Source organism: Kogia breviceps, chromosome 3 (genome assembly GCF_026419965.1).
Source record: "Kogia breviceps isolate mKogBre1 chromosome 3, mKogBre1 haplotype 1, whole genome shotgun sequence".
NCBI classification, from domain to species: Eukaryota; Metazoa; Chordata; class Mammalia; order Artiodactyla; family Physeteridae; genus Kogia; species Kogia breviceps.
Window position 1 is genome coordinate 8,093,188 of NC_081312.1, and position 20,230 is coordinate 8,113,417.

The 20,230-nt window shown below is 36.4% G+C and overlaps 1 protein-coding gene across 7 annotated transcripts in view; it reads right to left on the reverse strand.

Moving 5' to 3' along the window:
* Positions 1 to 998: 998 nt before the first annotated feature.
* VRK1 (VRK serine/threonine kinase 1) overlaps positions 999 to 20,230 on the reverse strand; it is a 77,456-nt gene continuing 58,224 nt past the window's right edge. For 4 of the 7 annotated variants that reach the window (XM_059056924.2, XM_067027788.1, XM_067027784.1 and 1 more), the window contains 3 exons: positions 19,375 to 19,553; positions 6,520 to 6,610; positions 999 to 1,427 (listed from right to left, as the gene is read on the reverse strand). In XM_059056924.2, the coding sequence (XP_058912907.1) occupies positions 1,396 to 1,427; positions 6,520 to 6,610; positions 19,375 to 19,553 (302 nt within the window). In that variant the 3' untranslated portion in view covers positions 999 to 1,395. The remainder of the gene's footprint in view (positions 1,428 to 6,519; positions 6,611 to 19,374; positions 19,554 to 20,230) is intronic. The other 3 variants (XM_059056925.2, XM_067027789.1, XM_067027785.1) reach the window with 1 other exon arrangement.

Sequence of the window (20,230 nt, forward strand, 5' to 3'; positions counted from 1 at the left end):
TTCTCTATTCTGTAAAGTCACAGAGCCCTAGAACCTCACGAGCCATTTAAAAGATTAACCTTCAAAGGAAAGTCGGCAGATCTGCTTTGCATTTTTCAGTATCCGACCACTGCAGTGATAAATGCTTCGTGTGACAACTAAATACCACATCAGAGAGCCAAAAGGTAAAGTCTTTGTGTTGGTTCAGAGTTGCTCAAAATTGGTAAAACCCTGACAGTTTCTGACATGTCTACATCCACCTGTACTATTATTTACTTAATATTTTCTTCAAATCAACTTGCTTTTTAAAAAACTGAAATACTTGCTTTAGGCTTGACCTAAGCAATAGAGAAATCACCAGTTTAATGTGCTATTTATATTCTAAATACATATTAAATAAATGCTTACATATTTAAATAAAGGTGTACCTATACACCATCTAAAAACATTGTACGGGCTACAAGTGGTAAGGTGTACCACCCCTAGAAAATCCAATCCAATCCCAATTTCTCTAACAAAGTAAATCTTGACATTGTTCATGCTGAAATTCCAAGCTTTTGTTCCCAAGGCAACTATATAGTCTATATTTTAAAACTTCTAATCACTAAAACTCTAAAGTGCTTGGTCTACTGTATAAATATTATACCATACAAAAAAAAACTTGGAAGAAAAATAATCTGTGAATGAACAATAAGCCAAATACATACATACAAACATACATACATACATACATATATATATATATATATATATATATTTATATGACAGTATTTCGTTAAAGGAAGCCAGTCTAAAAAACATCTTTGATCTGGCCACCACTTGATAATTGCCTGTTTTCTTATCAGCTTGCATACTTAGGTAATTCTCATGTAATCTTTCAAATACATGTATTTCATCTCTCCCTTTCTTTCATAATCTTTTCTCTTCTTTGTACCTCTCATTTCCTAGAGCAGGTGCTTAATAAATGCTTGTGGAACTGAGCAAAATCAATACAAAACAAATCTTATGCCCACAACAAATTGTGTATTTGTATCAAGCAAAAAGAGACCTTTATTTTAAGTTGTGTATTTCCTTAAAAGTAAGGATTTTGACAAACATTTTATACACTCTAGGAAATATACAACGATTAGAAAAGTGCATGTCATAGTAATATTTCTTATATGTACCCCAGAACCTCAAACACACAGCATGGGACAGCTTAAAGGGTATAACCTTAATATTGTGAAATTTTATAAATTAGGCTTTAGTAAATTCTACAAAGTATTTAATAAAAAAAAGTCTACTTTTCAAAGACATAGGTACTTCATTGTTTCCCCCACTCCACAAGACTCACATGAAAATAAAACACTTAATACAGAAAAAGAAGAAAAAGTCAAATGAAAGGAAGAAAAGAAAAACTGGTTCACAGTATTTGATTTACTTCTGGACTCTCTTCCTGGTTTTCGAACCTTGAAGAGAAAACAAAGAGATTTAAATCACTAGTCATTAACTTACAAAAGCAAAAGAACAGAAATATAAGTATTTCCATATATGGTTATTAATATTTAAAAATCTAATTGACTATGATGATTTGTGGAGACGAAATTGATACACAAAGTTATAACTGTTAATACCCTAAAAATCTTGGGAAATTGTGTTAATGTTTTAGTATGTCAAAAAAATATGCTAACAAAGCCGACCTTCTAGTTTGAAGTTATACAGAATGCATCCACTGGTAAAATCATACCCCATTTACACTGGTCCTGAACTATTTCTCCCTCAAATTTTTATTGTACAATTAAAAACATTAACTCCTAATGTAAACTATAGCAACAAGATAGGTATTCCATAAGCAACAAGGACCTACTGTATAGCACTGGGAAGTCTGCTCAATATTATGGGAAAAATATTTGAAAAAGAATAGATATCTGTTTATGTATATATACAGATCACTTTTCTGTGCACCTGAAACTAACACAACGTTGTTAATCAATTACACTCCAATATAAAATAATAAGTTAAAACAAAAGAAGATAGGTATTCCTTGGGGGGAAGCACTGAGGTTATGCATATTATGAAAAGCAAGGCATTTTTTCTAAATGTGTTGCTTTTTAAAGCCTGATCCCTCTACTCTTTAGGCAGGAGAGCACTGGGCTAATCCAAAATGCAAAGTCTTGGGCTTCCTAGGTGGCGCAGTGGTTGAGAATCTGCCTGCCGATGCAGGGGACACAGGTTCGTGCCCCGGTCCGGGAGGATCCCACGTGCCTCGGAGCGGCTGGGCCCGTGAGCCATGGCCTCTGAGCCTGTGCGTCCGGAGCCTGTGCTCCGCAACGGGAGAGGCCACAGCGGTGAGAGGCCCGCGTACCACCAAAAAAAACAAAAAAGCAAAAAAAAACCCAAAATGCAAAGTCTTGTCCACTAGGAATTAAACAGATCCCAACTGAGTCGCCTTCTAGAAAAGTATCACATCTGATACTGGCCTAAGTGCCTTATGACAGTTCCTCTCCAACCATTCCTGCACTGGAAGAATGCGGTGCTTCTCTACCGGGGGCATGTGGATCCGCCTCCCCGAGGAGAATTTGTCTCCCACCCCACCCCAGGCCACCTCCACCGCGAGCACAGCAGGGTCAGAAGGACAGGCTTCGGCCCGATCACAACGGCCTGTGCTGGCGAGAGGAGGGCGCCTTCCACGGCCTCGGGCTTCCCCCTGCCGGCAGAGAGCGACGGTACCAGGGTGAGGGCAGCATGGGGCCCACGACCAATCAATAAACACACCGAACGGCAAAGAGATCAGTACTTCTCTTCTGAAATATACAAAACATTCTTTGAATCTAGGACAACATATCTACCACATATGTCTAATCATAAACAGTTTCTAAAGGCTTTCTGACTACAGGTTTACTTGGGTACTTAATTGGAAGATCAGTTTGTTTGTTATTTTTCCAAGTTCTAGTTTTTATTCAATTGCCATACATTTCAATTCATGCAAACTTCAAGGTTATATGAATATCTTTTTTTCTCTGCCTCTCACAGTGCATGGCCTATACTATGGTGGGTTTAAACTTATGAGTTTTTCCTTCAATTTTTGTGATATAGCCTTCTTTAAAAAATATCCCATGGTAGATTTTTTACTTCAACGATTTTGAAATTAATTTTCCATAGAAAACTGAGAATGCTGTGATTGTATGAAATTGGAATAACAGGATATCGCAAAATCAAGGTCCATAATCAATACTACAGGACATCTCCCTTTCAATAAAATTTGAATCTATAGTCACATTAAAAAGGACACTAAAGTCAACCATTATCGCTATATTCTCATTACTGTCCTAATTTGACATTTTACTCTTAGATTAAATTCCATTGCTGCTTATCCCCATTCAATCTAGATTTAAAGTTTTTCACTGCAACTAAGAATGCCATCACCACCTGCAACTTATTAGATAATCATATTATGCAACTCAGAGACTTTATCAGTTCAGTATTTTTCCTAATAATCAATTCTGACTGTTGCAGAAAAAAATCTATTTCTCCTCCCGTCCCATATATACTCATTCTCATAATACTTTACTAGTGGTAAAAGGCCCAATCATAAGACTAACGGGTAAAACTTAATATTTGAAAAATAAAATATACAAAGTTGGGATACTCTTCTATGATTTTATAATGCAGAAGGAAAAAAACAAGTGGGAAATTTCTTTGTAGGGTGCCTTAAAAATATCTCTTTCTTGACTAGACTGTAACTATTCAAGGGGTAAACAGAAGTCAAACTTTCCTCAAAGAATCCTCAAGAATGGTCCAAAATCCAAGGTACTTCAAAAACAACACCAAGAGTAGGCTGTTGAGTTCTGTCTGTTGTATGAACGGTAGGGACAAAGTATACTGGCCATAAATATCATGGCTGTATTAACTAATTTTTAGTACAGTTCTGAAATACTGGCATAGTTTTGAAATTCCAGAATATGTGTGGTTTTTAAAGGTTTATCATTTTGTGGGGAAAAAATTACTTGCAGCAAATTACCAAATTTTCCCAATTGGTAAAAAATCATGCCTTGCATAAAACTACAAGGATTAGAGGCCTCTGTTCTTCTTGAAAACGACCCTGTCACCCCTCTCTTTCTTTGAGAAGACCTACACAAGCCACATTCTGAAAGCTTTCCAAATGTGTTCTTACACAACAGACCCCCAGCTAGTCAAAATGAGTTTAGGTGTATCAAGAAAATTATACACGTTATTTAAATGGTCTAAATAGATATTAAAGGAAAGTTGCTCCCATTTTGCTAGGCACAGCATTCTGAGAGATCGCACAGTGAGAAAAATCTCTTACCATATGTAAACCATAAATTGTGTTTGAAAGTAAAATTGTTAATGAAGAAACTGACATTTCTAAAGCAGCTGTTAGAGGTGACCGTTCTTGATACATGTTTCTGACACAAAATCTTAAAGCTCTAAAACACAGAATTCACTGAATTATATATTTCTTTAAAAAACTTCAAATAATAATGTACCTTCTCATTCAGGTTACTTTAAATTGATGAATACAAATACATACATTTTCATGAACCCTTGGATTGCTTTAGTTTTCTTTGCTAGAAGCAATAACATTTTACTATCTCAGGTAATAGTTCTCTCATTTATGAATATTTACATAGTAAAATACCTTAACTTATTGGCCTTATACGTTAGGGGGGGAAAAAGAATTACAATTGGAAAATAACAGTATTTAATTAAAGCAATTTAGAGTTTATATGAATAAAAGAGAATTTGATTATTTTTTATCTTCATTTTTTAATATCAAAAAGAAATCTGGATTATTCTCCTTAAATTAGTGATGGGGTCTACTCTCTTCTTTTGTCATTAATAAATAAAACAAAAATACTAGTATAGTTTCTCACAGTAAAAACCATCAGTATAAGGACCTTAAATTAAAATTTTAGGTATAAGAAGCATTTTTCGTAATTACAGTCAAATTTAAAATCACGTATGTATCAAAACAAATACCTCTGATGCTCATTAAGCAAAGTGCAGATAACAAATGACCTCCAGGCATGAAGAGACATGCGTCGTCCCCACGCACAGCTGGGAGCTGGCTTCGGCCTAAATGGGTGTCGAGCTCACTGTAACAATGCAGGCCCGCCCCTAACTGCAGTCTCCCGTGCTGAGACGTAAGGGACGTCTAAGCAGGAACATTACTCTGTCTCGTAAACGCTCCTTGACTCTGCTCCCACCCACTGTCAGAGCCGCTGCCGCCGCCTCTGGCTAAGACATGCTTTGAGGCACTGCCCCTCGGGACCCCTCACCTCCTAATAACAGAATGAACAAGACAGGGGAGGAAGGGGGAAAAAAACAAAAACAGGAGGGAATGGACGACGGCAGCAGACAAGGAAGAGGGACTGTTTCAAAACCTTTAGCTTCCGGAGTGACGTCATACACTCGCTCTTCAGCTATTATCCCAAGGATTCGCTTGGGTAAATTCAGATAAACCTAAGGACGTACTATCCATCATATAATGAAGAAAATGGTAATAAAATCAGGGTAAAGACGATTCTCTTTGAAAGTCAATCTTTGCCTTCCGCAAACATGCACGGCTACCACTGTCAAAGGGAAGGTAAAACTACATCACTGGCCTAAATCTACTGGGCACTTACACTTGGATGAAATTTTTACCAAAAATAAGCCTTTTCTATTAGAAATCAGAAATATTTCAGGACCAATAAAGAAATAAATAAACAAAAGGCAGATAGAAGAGATATCTGGCGGGGGGCGGAAGTGGTACTGTAGCCAGCTCTGAATCTCTCTCTCCTCACTGAGGCAAGTAAACCATCTCTCATGAAACCTGGAACACACCTTCCCATCTTCTGAGCCCCACAGGTGAGCCTACACACCACAGACTGGCCATTTATTCCCCAGACCGAAGTCCAACCTAGTCTCGCCCTTTGCAGATGCTGCCTTTGCTAACGTCACTTCTGGAACTACCCCATACTAGAAGTGCCTTCAGCACCAGTACATGAGCCACTGAAGAAATGACTTTATACCTTGCTTTTTGCTTCAAGACCTTTGGGAAGTGATGATTCGAGGCTTTAACTCCTTGCATCCCAACTTGCTGAGAGAAAAGAAGAGTTGGCGGACTCTGCGGTAAGCCTGGTACTAACCCCCTGACCCCTGACATTCCCTCTCACGCCCAGCGTTCGCTGGTACGTGTGGGGAACCGGAGAGACAGTAGCCTGAGAGGTAAGAGTTCTGGTCACTACCTCTAACCCTTTCACAACAGTTCTGTCATTTAAATGCTCTGTGTTTTGGGCTCCATATCTGCGAAATGAGAGTAACTCCTGGTCTCAACTTCATGATTATTGTAAACATGATTATAGTAAATAACACAATGTGAACAAAGGACATTGTGATACATACTGTATAAATATAAGAATCTTCTCCTACATTTTTTTAATTATAAAATGAGAATGTTATGACCCAAATAGTTAACCCCTTATTCAGTGGGAGGAAATGAAATTTGTGTTTATTATATATAAGAAAAGAGCTAATAGGCAAGACTGTTCAACTTACGGGTTTGTGTGGCCTCTTCTGTCTGTGTATCCGAGCATTCCATATCTTCAACACCAGGTTGTGTGCTCCACTCTATTTCTTTCTTTCTCTTCTTACATATAAAAATTAAAAAAAAAAAAAAAAAAAAGAAAGAAAGAAAAGAAAAAAGAGAGATGTGGCATGATGGTAAATTAAGAAAATATGCAAACTTATCAGATATTAGCATATATATATATGAATCTATACAGGTGTGGGTGTGTGAAAACATACAGGAAGAATACACACAACTTCATGGTGGGGGGTCACCTAAGGAAAGGGGCGGGGAGTGAAAGAAAAGGGGATTAAGGAAACCTTTAACTAGACAGTTAGTCTGGAAGTGGGTATATTTCTCATATCCATCTCTAACTTTTTATGTCTCATATAATTTATTATTGAAAGCCATGTTTTAACCATCAGGACTGATCATACAGAAACTCTCTTTGAAAGCTGATACTTGCTCAGGCCAATGATACTTATCTTCCCCATTGTACGCTGCACGTGTGGGGTGGGGTAAATGTACTTGATAAATAGGAAAATATGTGCCTGGCCCATGTGCTGCATCAGTGGTTATTCCCTCTAAACTGATGGGGAAATTCTGTGGATCAATAATGGCAAACTTCCAATAAATGTTTTATAATTTAAAGTTTAAGAGGACCATAAACCTTACTGTAAAAGAGTCTTAAAAGTACAAAGCTCTCCTAAAAATCTCAAAAACAGGTTGGATTTTCCACCACTCTCTCAGGCCTTTCCTGTTTTCTACATATTTTTCTAGTTGAGTGTTACTCAGGAGTTAATGCCTACGTTCTGTCACCATCCATTCTTTCCAAATGTTCAATTTCTTTTCCTTACTTTCTATCACTACAACATTTCCTAACTAGCTCAGTCCTCTGTAAAGTTTTAAAATACTTAACATCTCTATACGTAGGTATAACTACAGAAGGACATTAGTAAGGAACTGAAAACTCTGCACTTTTCATACAACTTTATCCCACGTAATCTCAAATTTAAATGTGTTAAAATCTACATCAGAATTCATTACTTCTCTAGGTTGCCTAAAGTAAGTCTGTAGCATTTAGGAAATCATCTGATACTTCCCAAATTTCACAGATTCACGACACAGCAGAATGTCCTCATTTATATTTTCCTAACAATATTAAGTTAAACTTTGCCTAAGCATTTTCCTCACTTCAGGCCATTTTGTGTACAGCTGTAAAAGGGTATAATGTCTGCTGACGTCAGGACATTGTTCTTTTTTTTTTTTTTTTTTTTTTTGCGGTACGCTGGCGTCTCACTGCCGTGGCCTCTCCCGTCGCGGAGCACAGGCTCCGGACGCGCAGGCGCAGCGGCCATGGCTCACGGGCCCAGACGCTCCACGGCATGTGGGATCTTCCCGGACCGGGGCACGAACCCGCGTCCCCTGCATCGGCAGGCGGACTCTCAACCACTGCGCCACCAGGGAAGCCCAGGACATTGTTCTTTTGCCTAATGGCAACCATGGGTTCTGTTCCAGAGAGAACTACGTGGGAAAGCACAACTGTACTCAAGCTGCGTGACGTTAAAACCTCCAATGGTCAGAACTGTTATTAGCCATGTATTACAGTTAATCCCACTGTTTCAAAATATTCTTACGGTGGCTGCGGAAAGATTAAACCTCAGAGGTTCCCATCATGGTCCTGAAGAAAATGCTTCACATATGTAAACATAACGTCTTGCCTAAACCTTAAGAAACTTTTCAAAGGCATTCATTTAGCAGATTTGTACATGGAGGTATTACTTCTCAAAAATAGCTGGAAGAGTGGCTATAACTTCATATAACTGATGAGAGAAGGGGAGGGTGCCTTACCTCTTTCTTTTCCAAAGTGTTGCTTCATGATTACTACCTAAACCCTGCTGCGCTGAACAGATTGGTTCGATAATTACATACAATGACTGCAGTGGGCAGGGAACCCTCAGCCGGCACAGGGCAGCTCCCCTGTGAGAACCTCCATATGCAAACTGCACTGATGGAGTGCATTAGGTACAGCTTTCCTGCCGGTGCACAGGCCTGATTAGCGCCAGCCAAGACTCCAAGGTTAGCATGTCAGCAGATTTGTGATGCATTAGGCAGGAATAAACACAGACACTTTTGTTCGTTTGGACCAAAATTAAGGAGGAATATTTCAGTACTATATTGCTTTCCATACAGGAGAGAATGCATTTTCCAGTTTTAGGAGGGCAGATTTTTAAATACTCATTATAAAGGGAGCTATCCAATGTGTTCTACCTAAGAACCGAGGGCATTCACCTTGTTTTCAAGCTTATTTAATAGAAAGGAGCTTTCTTAATCTCCATGCAGGTAAATTACATAGGAATGAAAATCAGACAGTATTCAACGAACAAAAGAAACACCTGTATTTCAGCAGTATGTACTGGGGAAAGCACTGAATTTCATTAAACCGCACTTCAGTTGGGTATCTCTTGCCCGACTTTTCTGACAATGTATAGATCAACAGTTTGGATAGAAAGGACCAAAAGACTAAGGGCAGTTAACAACAACCTTCAAGTTAAAGAATATCTAAGTCTGTTATGCATTGCATAAGGCGATGAGTAAAATTCCAAACAATTTGCTGCCAGCTTCTTTCTACTGATATCACCAAATGCTTCATTTTGTTATTTGACAACTTTTTAGGCTTCAAATAGTGCATAGTTTGGTTCTCTTTAAACAGAAAATGGCTTCACAAAGTGCATTAATCTCCGATTTTGTCATCTGCCATACCAGGTCTCACAGGTGCCTTTACTTACATTTGTAAATGAAATCAAAATATTGCATGACACACAAGAATAATTCATAAAGTTAGGATAGAGTTTTCTTTTAACTCAGCATGGCTAAAATATCTTTAAAAACTAGGTTTATTTTAAAGGGCATTAGTGTGTATATTACACATTGTATTTTTGCAGTGCTCAGATATGCTAGGCTAAACCTTAGTTAATTAGCAGCTTCTCACTTCCAATTTAGAAACAGAAAGACAAATCAGCTAGACGCATCGGACTGATAATCTACTAACAATCTAAACACTGACTGGAGACTAGTTATAGACTTAAAGCTGTTTTAATGGAAAAGAGAATAAAAGTCTTCAGAGACAAAAACCAAAGACAGTTCTTCACATCCCAACTCAAACATCCAAAGATACCCTCTAAATGCTTTCAACAGCATCTAAGAGAAGCCAATCAGATTCATGCTTGCATCAAAAGAGATGAGTACTGAAGAACTGTTGTTGGTTTTTTCCCCCTGATTACCAAAGTCATGAATGTTCATTGTAGAAACTTAGAAGGTACAGCCGAAAATGTTTAAATGGTACCGCACATGGGCATGTCAAAGAACAAAGTACTCTAAACACAAACATGAGACTGCAATACACAGTTAATCTTATTGGTCTTATTTGATTAAGGCCACTGAAATCATCATGCAAATGTATATATACCCTTTAAAAATTACTATTACATTTCTTAATAGTAGCCAAAAATAGAATATTTGTTACTCAGTGGTAACTAAAAGAAAAAGGACATATCTTCTATGAAGGTAAAGAAACACATGTGCTACTCCACAATATTTACAAAACCAGTGGATGTTAGTTAAACTTCCCTGTCCAGACAGAAAAAACTGAGGCTGGGGACAACAGAAAGCTGGGAGAAGCTGCTCAGTGTTTCTAGCTAGTGGTGGTGAGAAGACAAGCGCTAAGGGCTCTTGGTTCTTATTAGAACTTCCTTCCACAGAACCACGCTGACCCCCACGGGACTTTTCGGTGTGAAGTGGCAGTTTCCAGCCGTGGTGCTTTCGTTGTAACGGATCCCTTCCTAGAGAGCTAGCGCACACGTACATACACGTGTACTTGGCAAGCCCAGGGCCACACTGTACTTTCCTTCTCTCCCACCCTGGACACTCCTGGAGGGCAAGGACTGGCGTTTTCCCCACATGCTATTATGTACCTTTTACACATACACAAATATCCAGGGGTCTGCACCTGCTGAGCAACTAGTCCACTACTATCGTAGTAATAAAGAGCTGACTACGTGTTTTACCAAAAGCCCCTCAAAAACCGTGTAATGTTTAAATGGACATTAAGTAATTACAGAAATGTTTTGAGAAAAAGCAGGAAAAGGTCAGACACAACTGAAAAGAGAAAAGATGGGAAGTGGGTCAGGAAATGAGTGAGTGACTTAAATGAGAGATGAATTTGAAGAATGGTCTAAAAAACTGTTACGATACACTGAAGTGATTTATTATTTTAAACAAGTTTGCCTGGTAAAGGCTGCGATAAGAATAATGTACACTACTATTTCCTTCCACAGTAACCCTGATTCTATCGGAACAGAGGTAGGAATCCCATCATGTATTTTCTAAGCACCTACTGTGTGCTGGGCACTGTTTCAGGCTTCATTCTCATAGAGGGAAATAGACACTAACAAATCGTTAAAGCAAAAGAGTAATTTTAGCTTTTATAAAAACATTAAGCACACACAAGTTAAATTTCTAAAACTGTTTGCATTGATGTAAGCCCTATAAGAAGTCATTTCAGAGTTCCGTAAATGAGTCTTTTTGAGTAAGTGACCAATGTAATCCCACACACATGGGATTTCACTCTGTGGAATATCAATCCATCTGTAAATGTAACACAGGCATGAGTGCATGGCCAAACCCTGATTTTGTTTTTTGTTTAAATTTAGATATCTCTCCTGTCCACACTTTTAATTATCTATTCTGAAGGTAGTTAATAATTAACATATTACTCGAGTAATTTTATCATTTATTAGCAGGTCTGGGGGTTTACCAAAAAAAAAAAAAAAAAGCATGACTAACAAAATGTGGAGTATTTATGTCCTTCACTAGTTCAAGCTATCCCACTCTTATGCCATGAAGAATGAAGAATTTGCTGTAATTATCTGAAAATGGTGCACCAAAGATTATTGCTAAGTCATGAGTTAGCAAGTGATACTGATGCATTTGTATACTCTGTCAGAATAAATAAACAAATGAAAAAACTGCATCTAGGTGGCAAGTAGAATTGACTGCTTGCTCCATGGGCAGCACACTTTTTAGCAAAAGCACTGCTTTCACAAAGTAGGCATATTTGTCTACTTGCTTATCTGGAGCAAATGTGTGTCCCTTCTAAAGTTGGGCCTACTGAGGATCTAGAAACAAGCTGCTTTACAGCCCTACCGTCACCCATCCCCCTATAAACAGCCACTGAGGAGATAATGAGCTGAAACAAAAGTTGAACCTGATCACATGATCTTCTGGAGCACTACATGACTGAGAACTTACTCTCATCGAATTTTCATATCATAATGGCAATCACAGACCGGAAAGGTCTCCCAACAGCACTTCTGAATACAGTCAATCCATCTTCCAAAGGTGGCAACAATGGCCTTCCGTGACTCTAATATCATTCATGTCACAAAGACCACAAAACTTCCAATACGATCAAACCTGTAGTCACTTAACAACTGAGAGACGTTTCCAGAGATTCAATAAACAAAGGTCTAAAGACTAATGTGTATTCTCTTCTATGTTGGAATTAATATGACACTTCTTTATGCTTATTTTCCTCTGAAGGTTCCATGACCTGTACCATTAATGTCAAACTTTTTAGCAAAGTTAAGGTATTTCAAGGGCAACCTATGCAGAGAGGCAAATGGATAGCTAGTTATGGTTTAACTGTCTTTAATATTTTATACCTAAAATCACTAGGAGATTTTAAAGTGCCTTGAGTTCCTCTGAGGAAAAAAGCTATGTAAATGCATAATAATAATTAATGGTTGCATGGCCCTGGACAAGTCATCTAACCTCTTCTGAATTTCACTTTCATCATTTGTAAGCAGATGTATGTCATATCAGTGCTGTAAAGTATATGTAAAATAATTTAATACTGACAGACTACAGAATACTATCAATACATAAATGTTCAATGATAACCTAAAGTTTAAAGGGTTGATATCCTATTACCAGCACCAAGCGCCATCAAGTCCCCTGGAGAATTTTCAAACTTAAGTATTAAAAGCACAAGACTGAAGCTATAACACTGCAAACTAAAGAGGCCAATATTTATAAAGATACATATTTCAATGAAAACCAAACCCTATGTATGTACTAGTGGGGAATTAAATGCTCTCAAGCCACACTTGAGCAAGTTTCTTACAAAATAAACCAGGCTACATTAGAGTTCCTATTAAAAACAGACTGCCTGACCTCCCCCCAATAAGGCTATGTCCACAAAATACATAATTCCTAAACACACAGGTGGAAAACAACGAACACAGAATTCTCTGGCACTCAGAAGTCCTCTGCTTTATGTCAACTACTTATGGTCCTTTAGTATCAATCAACAGCTTCAAGGAAAAAAGTTAACTTCAAACTCATTAATGTGATTTATCCATTTTTAATATGAGTAAGTTATGGAGCTGCATTTTGGAACCTTTATTTCACAGTAATTACCATCTTGTCTTTGTTGCAAAATCAACGTTTACCAATTCCCCATCATTTACTAGTCAAAACAATCAATTTGAACACACATACTCACCAAGTGAATGTAAGCCAGTCTTCATTCACATCTGCCCAATATACTCTATTTCATAAACTGAATTTTTAAGAATGTATGATCTTAATTCAAAAGATTCAAATGAAAATGTTCTGCTATTTTCTTGACATCAAGAAACCAGAAAGACTTGAGAAAATGTAAAGTCAGTGAAACAACAGCATTAACAATAATATTGCAGTTAACATTTACTGATTACTTATTATGTATTCAGCACTGTTCTAAGCACTTTCTAAATCTCATTTAACCCACACAACAATCTTATGAGCAAGACAGATAACATTATTTCCACAGAGAGACAGCTTTAAAAAAATGTATCCCTTATTAAACAAAAAGTCACACAAATGTTTAACATAATTCCTAAAAACTAGTCATGATATCAAAGAAAAAGGGAATCCTGCTCTAATACTGTCCTTTGTGATCTAAGTTTTGAACATATCTTATAAGCTTATCTTTTTGTTATGTCAAAAAATAAATCCCCCTGGGTACCATTCAAGGCATTTATATGATGCCAAATTTCCTTCTATATCTCTTACAATAAAGATCGCAACATGGCATGTGTGAATAATTGCCTACATATATACATTGGTCAGGCGGCTGATAAGTACTATTATTTAAAGTCTTTTAGACTTAAATGCCCAATATCTTCTTTGCCTATTTGCAAAAGGGTTGTTTTCTACATAGAAGCAAGAATTCCAAGGTAACTCAAATTTTGGTTTGCAGTGGTTCTCAGCTATATCTGCACAATGTAATCACCTAAAAATGCTGAGGCTCAGGTCCACCCCCAAAGCTTTTGATTTAATTGGTCTGGGGTGCAATCCAGACAATGGGATTTATAAAACCTCCCAGGTGATTTTAATACGCAGCCAAGGATGCCACCCCTGCCTTTCATCTACATTAGAATCACCTGAGGCACTTGTGGTATGGTGCCCTCCCAGATCATAACATGCAAAAAATAGCTGAAGACTCCACTCTGAAATAAAACACAGTCCTCCCCTCAAAATGAAAATTTTATAAAATGCATTAGAGGCTTAAAAAAAAGATTTTAAAAATTGAGGAAATGAGAAATGATAATTTTTAAAACCCAGAGATAAACAAGGAAACTGCATAGCTAATAAATAGAAAAATAATCATTATAGAACTTACAAGTATATTAGAAACATTGAAAAACAGCAAACTGAGCTGACAACTAAATGACATGAAGGAAGGGTGTGGGATGATTACAGATGATAAAAAGAAATAGACTAAGAATTAAGCAGTTAGACTTGGAAGATGTATATGATCTCTATATAGTCAGAGACAAAACTACAAACATCACTGAGATAAATGAAAGAAGCTAAATAAATATAGGGGTATACCATATTCATGGAACAGAAAAGAATACTGTGAAGATGTCAGTTTTTCCCAAATTAACAGTTTTTCCCAAATTAACATTTCCCAAAATGACAGTCAGTGCAATCTCAATCAAAATCCCAGAAGAATTTTTGTGGAAATTAATAAGCTGATTCTAAAATTTATATGTCAAGTCAAAGGGCCAAAAACAGCAAAGACAATCTTAAAGAAGAATAAAGTTGGAGAACTTATACTATCAAATATCATTATGAAGCCAGTAGTTCAAACAGTGTGGCACTGACCCAAATACAGATGAGCAGGCCAATGGCACAGAACAGAGTGTCCAGAAACAGACCCAAACACATATGGTTACCTGAAAACCAGCTACATGCTGTGGGGACATTATAATCTTTTCAATAAATAGTTCAGATCAACTAGATATCCACAGGGGGTAAATAAACACTGACTCACACCATGCGCAAAATCAATTTCTGTTAAACCGTAGACCTAAATGAAAAAGATAAAATTTCTTGACGAAAGATTGTCTTCATGATCTTGAGGTAGACAAAATTTTCCTAAAATAGAATACACAAAACACTAGCCATAAACAAACAAAAACCTGATAAATTATGCTTAATTAAAGTGAAGAACTTCTGTTTATCAAAAGATATCTTATTAAGAGAGTGAAAAGATAAACCACAGACTGTAAAAAAAATATGTGCAATACATATATTGTATATATATACTAAGTGCTTAACTCTGCAAATCAAAGGAAAGCAGACAACCCAAATTTTTTTTAATGGACAAAAGACTTGAAATGCACCTCACAAAAAAAGGATAATCAAGACTGACAGGCTATGAAAAGGTGTTCAAAATCAATATTCTCAAGGAGATCAAATTAAAACCATAAAGAAATACTAGTAAACATCTACCAAAATCGATAAAATTAAACATAATGCAATAGCTAGTGTCAGTGAGCAACTGGAACTCTCATAAGCTGCTGTGGGAGAGTAAACTGGGCAAATTGCTTGGCGGTATCTACTAAAGCTACTAAGCATACGTAAACCATACACCCCAGGAATACTACTATGTATACACCAAACTTGAAATAATTATATATGTTTCCCAAAAGAATTTATAAGAGTGTTCTTAACAGTATTATTGCAATCACCAAAAACTGGAAACAATGCAAACATCCACCAAGAGCAGAAGGGATAAATGAATCATGATAGTCATATAATGGAGTACTACAGAGGAATAAAAAAACAAAAGACTTTTGTTACTTGTGACAGCATGGAAATTCAGAAATGCAAAGCAGAAATACAGACACAGATGTAGAGAACAAACAAATGGACACCAAGGGGGGAAAGCGGCGGGGGAGGGGGTGGTGGAGTGATGAATTGGGAGGTTGGGATTGACATGTATACATCAATATTTATAAAATAGATAACTAATAAGAACGTCCTGTATAAAAAAATAAATAAAATTCAAAAAGAAATACAAATGAATGAAAGACACAAAAGTGTACAACACATATGGTGCTACTACTATGTTTTTCTTTAATAGCAAAACTAATTTATGGTGTTAGAAGTCATAAAATTGGTTACTCTTACTGAAGGGGTAATGTCTGGGAGTAGGGCATGAGAAAGGTTTCTGGGGTTCCTGCAATGATCCATATTTTGATTTGGGTGATGTCTAAATGCATACGTTCACTTTGTGAAGTTCAAATTCCACAATTATTTGTGCACTTGTCTGTACATATGTCATAATCTCACTCAAAAATTTAGGGAAAAAAATACTTGACAAAATCCAACCAAATAAGACAAGATTCAAAATAAAGAACTCAATAATGGGGTATCTAAGGAAAGGAATTCTTACTAAACACTAAATCCACTTAGATACAAAACTAAGGCAAAACTACCATTAAAAAACAGAAAGAAATGTATCAACTGCAACAATCTAAATTTACATAATTAAAATACAGTTTCTATCATTCTATCACGCAAAAACAGCTAGATAGATCTTCACCAAATTTAGATGGTACATTTGGGGCAATCTGACCTAACTATAGGCTACATGGTATAAATTTAACACTACATTAGGTGTGATCATCTCAAAGAGATAGGAAGTTGTCCACCAGAGGAGCTGCAGGCCACTGATGTGCATTGGAAGACCTTTCTCTGCTCTTGTTCAATTCTTTGTACCATGTTCCAGGCTGAGTGCCAGCAGGAATTTATTTATTATTTACTTAACAATGATTTTTAAGGGCATGGTGATACTTAGTGTCTTTCTACTTCAGATTTATGTCATCCCCAAATTCTGTGCTTTAAATAATACTCTTGGGTTATTGAGACTAAAAACAGTTCAAAGTGGATACATTCATATTTCACAAGTTTCCAAATTTACTATACCATAATCAAGCATGGCTGTAAAAAAATGGACAGAAGGCTTGCTTCATTCCACTGTTGATCAATTCTTATAGGTTTTTTACCTTATCTCTTAGGAATATAAAGAGAAATATATATTGAATTGATTAAACTTATCCCTTTCAGAGATATGAGTGTCCTAAAAACAAAGCACATATACTTTTTTTTAAGTTTTAAAAAATTATGACAGAGGAAAAGAAGGAGCAAGTATGCAATTATAAGGATTAATACAGTTTCTATGATGAAGCATTATATTCAGCTCTGAACTTCCTAGTAACCAGAGCAAAAAAAGAATCTCAACTATATACTCCTTCCTAAAAAAGAGAAGGAATACTAATTTCTCAAAGAAGAGAGCTTTCTCTTGTTGGGAGCCCCCAGACTGAAAAGTTGGATGGAGCTCTGCTCTTATCTGTTTTAGATGTGGTGTATTTACAATTTATTTGAAGAAAATGTTCTGATGCTTTAAAAAGATAAAGAAAGAAAGCTTAAAAAAAAAACTGCTCTGGTCCAACTCTTTCACTTTACAAACAAAAAATAAAAGGCCAACAAAATTACAACTCACCTACAGTTACACGGTTATCAAGGAGCTTCATGATCTTACCTAATCTTAACTTTTATTAATTTCTTTTTAATACAAAAACAGTCCTATATCAGCTCTGAGGGGGAAAAAAGCGGCAAACTAATGAAGGAAATCTAACAGTTCAGCTTTTTATGCATTTTCTCCCCCTAAATGAAGCTTTATACATGTAGGGGATGATCTAACAAGAAATTTTTCCAGCTTTCTGAACTACCCAAGGACACAAGAGAATTATAAGGTCACAGATGTTAGCTCTGCAGCAGACTGACCTATTCAGCTGTAAAGTCAGCCAACCCGCAGAAACCAAATTTTCTCTAGCACGTAGGTACAAACAACAGTGATTTGCAAAGGAAAGGGGAATGGTACTGGACAAGTTCTTACCTCAACAGAGATCTTTACTTTTCAATCAGCAAAATTTTAGAGAAAAACACCACAGAAGCCAGCTATAAATATTAACGTACAAAAATCCGTCCTGAGCAGAAGATGCGTGCTACATGTTTATATGTGTACGCAAACTGTAAGTTTACCACCTGACTGAAAAATTCCACTCAGCCTTCCATTTATCCTCTTCACTCAAAGCTGGATATGGCTTTCCACACGGTTGTTGACCACAAAAATGGAGCAGGTGCAACTAAGACAAAACTTATGAAAGCAAAAAGATGTATATATAGATGCATATGTATAATTTCAGATTCTGTGATGAAATTACAGAGACCTACTATTAGCCAAAAAAGTCAAATTCATGATCCAATGTCAAAATTCCTATCTCCTTTGTAAGTTCTTTTAATACGCTGCTTCTTACTTTAAAGAAAGAAAATCTGCTTTTAACTCTTTATCTCATAGTTTGGAATATAAGATTTCCAAAGGAATCTACTAGAATTTACAGAGTTAACGACAATTAGAACAGTCAATAATGCAAAAAAAATATTTTTCTTCTAAAAGCAGTTTTCCTTTCCCATGTAAAAGCAACCAGCACATTTTAGTAAACAATTCCAGATTAAAAAGGAAATTAAGTTGATCAATAATTTTTAAAAATAACCAATAAGTTTATGTATACCTGCAAAATCTGAATTTTAAAGTGATACCAGGAGTTATTTACATGCCTGTGCAATATTTCTACCATAAAGTTTATTATTTAACATTTCTTTCCAAAAAATTAATTCCCTTATATACAGATACACAGCTTTACATACTGAGATTTCTGTAAAGAGCAAAATAATGTTCAAATGGGAAACACAACACGACAACAAACAAGGAAACTTTCAAATGTAATTTTCAAATGGTAATTTTTCAAAACCAATTTTCAAATAGTAAATACTTGGACCACACCAACGAACAAGGAAAAAGTGAAAGACAAGGGCTTCCTTGGTGGCACAGTGGTTGAGAGTCCGCCTGCCGATGCAGGGGACACGGGTTCGTGCCCCGGTCCGGGAAGATCCCACATGCCGCGGAGCGGCTGGGCCCGTGAGCCGTGGCCGCTGAGCCTGCGCGTCCGGAGCCTGTGCTCCGCAACGGGAGAGGCCACAACAGTGAGAGGCCCGCGTACCACCAAAAAAAAAAAAAAAAAAAAAAAGTGAAAGACAAGATCACCCTAAGGGGTGACGCGGGAGAAAAGAACACACAGACTATGAACTGAGTGCCCCACCCAAATCCCTCTGCCCGACATTAGCATCCTGAGTTAAGAATCTCTTTAGGAATTTCCTAACTTGCTACTGGACATAGGAAACACATAAGTATTCATTTTTCTACCACGCTCTACATATTTTTCCATATCATAAAGAGTTTGCTTTTACGTAATGATGATAAATATTTAATTGCATAGCAATCTATTATTTTATTTACCGAGTTACTGGTTCTCTTACCTAAAATTAATATTTGTTGCAATTATAGTCACAGGATGCCCAAAGGAAAATTCAGTAACAAAACTCACCTTTGTTATTGTTTTTGCTTTCAAACTTCCATTCTCCACAACACTGAGGTCCAGCTTGCTGTCATCCTTACTTCCTATAGCTCTCAGTCCTTGCAAAAGAATATCTCGCAACTTTTGATAAAGAGGTTTTTCAGCATAATCCAGTAATTTCACTGTTTCCATGTACTTAGCAATTTCATCTAAAAGAATAACACAGTTATTTTGTAATTTTTTGTAATAAATACAACATACTTTTCTAAGAAAATGATACATGGTTATACTAAAATTAGAATACAAATGTAGAGCTTGTTAAACATGTTTTTTTCAATCACTTCTTCAATGGAAAGTATGCTTTTGAATTCGAGAATTTTCAGATAAGTCAAATAAAAAACGTATTTTAAGAAACAATGTAAAAAACATTTTTTAATTGTGAGAGATAGTAAGACAGAAGACATGCTTAACATTTAAATATATACAAAAAATAATTGCTGTAGTTTTAAAGCTATTTTTTAAAAGGACCTAGAATAAAGATTAAAGTAAAATGTGCTTAAGTATACAATAAATATCATAGCCAGTATTTTTTTTTTTTTTGCCACAGAAGCCATTAGTTCTACAGAAGACAGCTGCATTCTTTGAGTAAATAAGAAATAAAACATATGAAAAACAGGTTGAAAAAAAGAAAAAGAAGCAAGGCCTGGTTTTCCCATAAAAGAGAAAAATCAACTTCTGAATGATGAAAGGTTTACCGTACACTGAGGCAGAACCAAACCCATAAAAAGAAATCTTACAAGTCAAGATCAACACTTTTCAACATCCATCTAAAAATCCATCTTTAGGCTAATGACTCATACATGTTATATCCCCAGCCCAGCCTTTC